The 2,592-nt window shown below is 34.5% G+C and overlaps 1 protein-coding gene across 1 annotated transcript; it reads right to left on the bottom strand.

Annotated features, from left to right (window-relative positions):
• Nucleotides 1–922: 922 nt before the first annotated feature.
• LOC125852529 (peptidyl-prolyl cis-trans isomerase-like) lies at nt 923–1,680 on the bottom strand. Its single transcript, XM_049532260.1, has one exon. It carries the CDS (start codon nt 1,628–1,630, stop codon nt 1,112–1,114), a length of 519 nt encoding a protein of 172 aa, XP_049388217.1. The 5' UTR covers nt 1,631–1,680; the 3' UTR covers nt 923–1,111.
• Nucleotides 1,681–2,592: the final 912 nt, after the last annotated feature.

The following is a 2,592-nucleotide window of genomic DNA, read 5'->3' as shown; positions in this document are numbered from 1 at the left end:
GATTATATCTGAATAGATTTATTTTAAATTGAATAGTTTTTTTAATCCTAGTCGTCCACTTGTACCTTTGTTAATGTTATTGATATGTTGAGTTATATTATTGGGGCGGGACGGATTATATCCGAATAGATCTATTTTAAATTGAATAGTCTTTTTAATCCTAGTTATAAGGATATATTTAACGCAAAAATATAATGGAAGGATTATAATTAGTCCGAAAGTATAACAAAAATATATTTAAACTCTTTCCAATAGAACAAGAATACATTTAACCTTTTTCCATAAATAAATTTACAGAATTATTAACTCAACAACTATAAATAAATAATATTTTTTTCAATTCAATATTTTAAACCAATTTTTGCACACTCCTAATCGTAATGCTCAAGAGCCGGAGATCTTATGTTGTCCACTTATTGTGCGGAAGATACCGTTACTTAGGCCACAGAAACACAACACAATTTAAGGCATCAAAATAGTTTAGGATTTAGAGGAATAAAAATAAAAATATTAGTTTTTCTCCAAACTCTTTTTGAAATAAAACTATAGTTAAAATTGAAAATAAAAATTATCTCACTTTATTTAGTTTAAATGATATAGTAGTAATAAACCCATATATATTCTATTTAATTCAGTGAACTAACATTCATTAATAAAAATATATTTATTCCCTTATGATTAATGATTGTAATCACATCATTATCAGTCCCGAAATAACTTGTTAACTAACCAAACTAAGTCTTACTATATTAAATAAAATAAATACTTACTAGATGAAGTGGAACTGGAAGGAGAAGAATTTGAAGTATCATAAGGTTATTTCACGGGATATCGAAACAGAGAATTTTCAATTAACATGGATCCATTTGAACCATTCAATAATTTATCGAAAACGATGATGAGAATTGTGCACTTCAATAACTGAAAATAAACCGAGAAATATATCTTATTTCAATTCAACATGCACCGGTAGTAGTAAGAACTACCAATTACAGTATAGAGAAGTAAGCCTACAGAGGGAAAAACAAAACGAAACAAAACAAAAATAGTAACGATAGGAGTAATTAACTAGACTAGATCATCATCGATATGCCTACGATCATCTTCAGATCTAGGAAAGTTGGCCACAATCAGCCACCACAACTGCTTTCGAACACTTACCGGAGCTAGATCCAACGGCCTCCGCTTTCTTAATCACATCCATACCTTCAACCACTTGCCCAAACACAACGTGTTTTCCATCAAGCCACTCAGTCTTCGCCGTACAGATGAAAAACTGCGATCCGTTAGTTCCAGGTCCGGCATTTGCCATGGAGAGGATTCCAGGACCGGTATGCTTTTTGACAAAATTCTCGTCTGCGAATTTGGAGCCGTAGATTGATTCACCACCGGTACCGTTTCCAGCAGTGAAATCACCTCCTTGGCACATAAATCCTGGGATCACACGGTGGAAACTTGATCCTTTGTAGTGTAACGGCTTGCCGGTCTTCCCTACGCCTTTCTCTCCGGTACAGAGTGCTCGGAAATTTTCCGCTGTTTTAGGAGTTGCATCGTTGAACAACTCCATTACTACACGGCCGGCCGGTTGACCTCCGATGGTAAGGTCGAAGAAAACCTTAGGATTTGCCATTTACTCTCTTCTAGAAACTTCTTTGGATTTTTACACTATGCTCACAATCTATGCTTAGTAACTGAGCTAAAAGGAGTTTATATAGGAAAATGCAAAACGGATAATTTGTGAAGAGATGATCTTAACCGTTGAATACTAACAGGTGTCAGAATCTTGGTGGCTGGATTTGACCATGGTTAGTTGAATATTTTACTAGAGTTAGTTTAAAGGATCACGTGGTATATGCGTTTATGATGCTATTGGACCGATTAAAGGAGGGAACATTCGGCCCATTGTGGTCCACAAAAGCCCACGTCCAATGGGAACCCAGTCAGCCTTTTCTTTTTCGTAATTTTAACTTCTTTTAAGGATATTAAAGGAAAATCAAATTAATGACGTTTAATTTAGTTATTTATATTCGGGAAAAGGCATAAATTCCCCCTTCAACTTATACCGAAAAGTCAGTTACACACTTCAACTATTATGACGACCTATTACACACCTTTACTACTTAAAAGTGAATTTATTTACTCCCTGAGACGTGTAACACCACTCTCACAGCATGTAGTGTATTACACTCGCTGCCACGTCATCGACATGTCAGTGTCACGTCAAATTTTATATTTTTTTCTATTCTTTTTGTTTTCTTTTCTTTATTAATTAACTTTCTTTTTGTTAACTCTATTTTACACTAATTAATCTCTAATTAATTATTAAAATTCTCTAATAGTTGTATCTTTTTTATAATCCCACCCACTTTCTCTAATCTCATCGGAGAAATCATTCATTTGAATTTATACAAGAATTTTCTTTGTCTTCTCCGGCGAAGAACAACCAACCCATCACCACCATAAGTCCACCTCCACAACGCCATTTGTTCTTCTTTTTTGACGAACCATCATCCAACAACCACCACAAAACAACCACTCAAAATCCAAATCAATCACCAACAAACACCAAACCAAACCCCCTTACCTTATCCC

This window comes from Solanum stenotomum, unplaced genomic scaffold (genome assembly GCF_019186545.1).
Source record: "Solanum stenotomum isolate F172 unplaced genomic scaffold, ASM1918654v1 scaffold36545, whole genome shotgun sequence".
Lineage (NCBI taxonomy): Eukaryota > Viridiplantae > Streptophyta > Magnoliopsida > Solanales > Solanaceae > Solanum > Solanum stenotomum.
This window is presented reverse-complemented; position numbering and strand designations above follow the sequence as displayed.

Excerpts from the sequence above, each read along its gene's own strand:
- LOC125852529 (XM_049532260.1), bottom strand. The coding sequence starts at position 1,630 with ATGGCAAATCCTAAGGTTTTCTTCGACCTTACCATCGGAGGTCAACCG.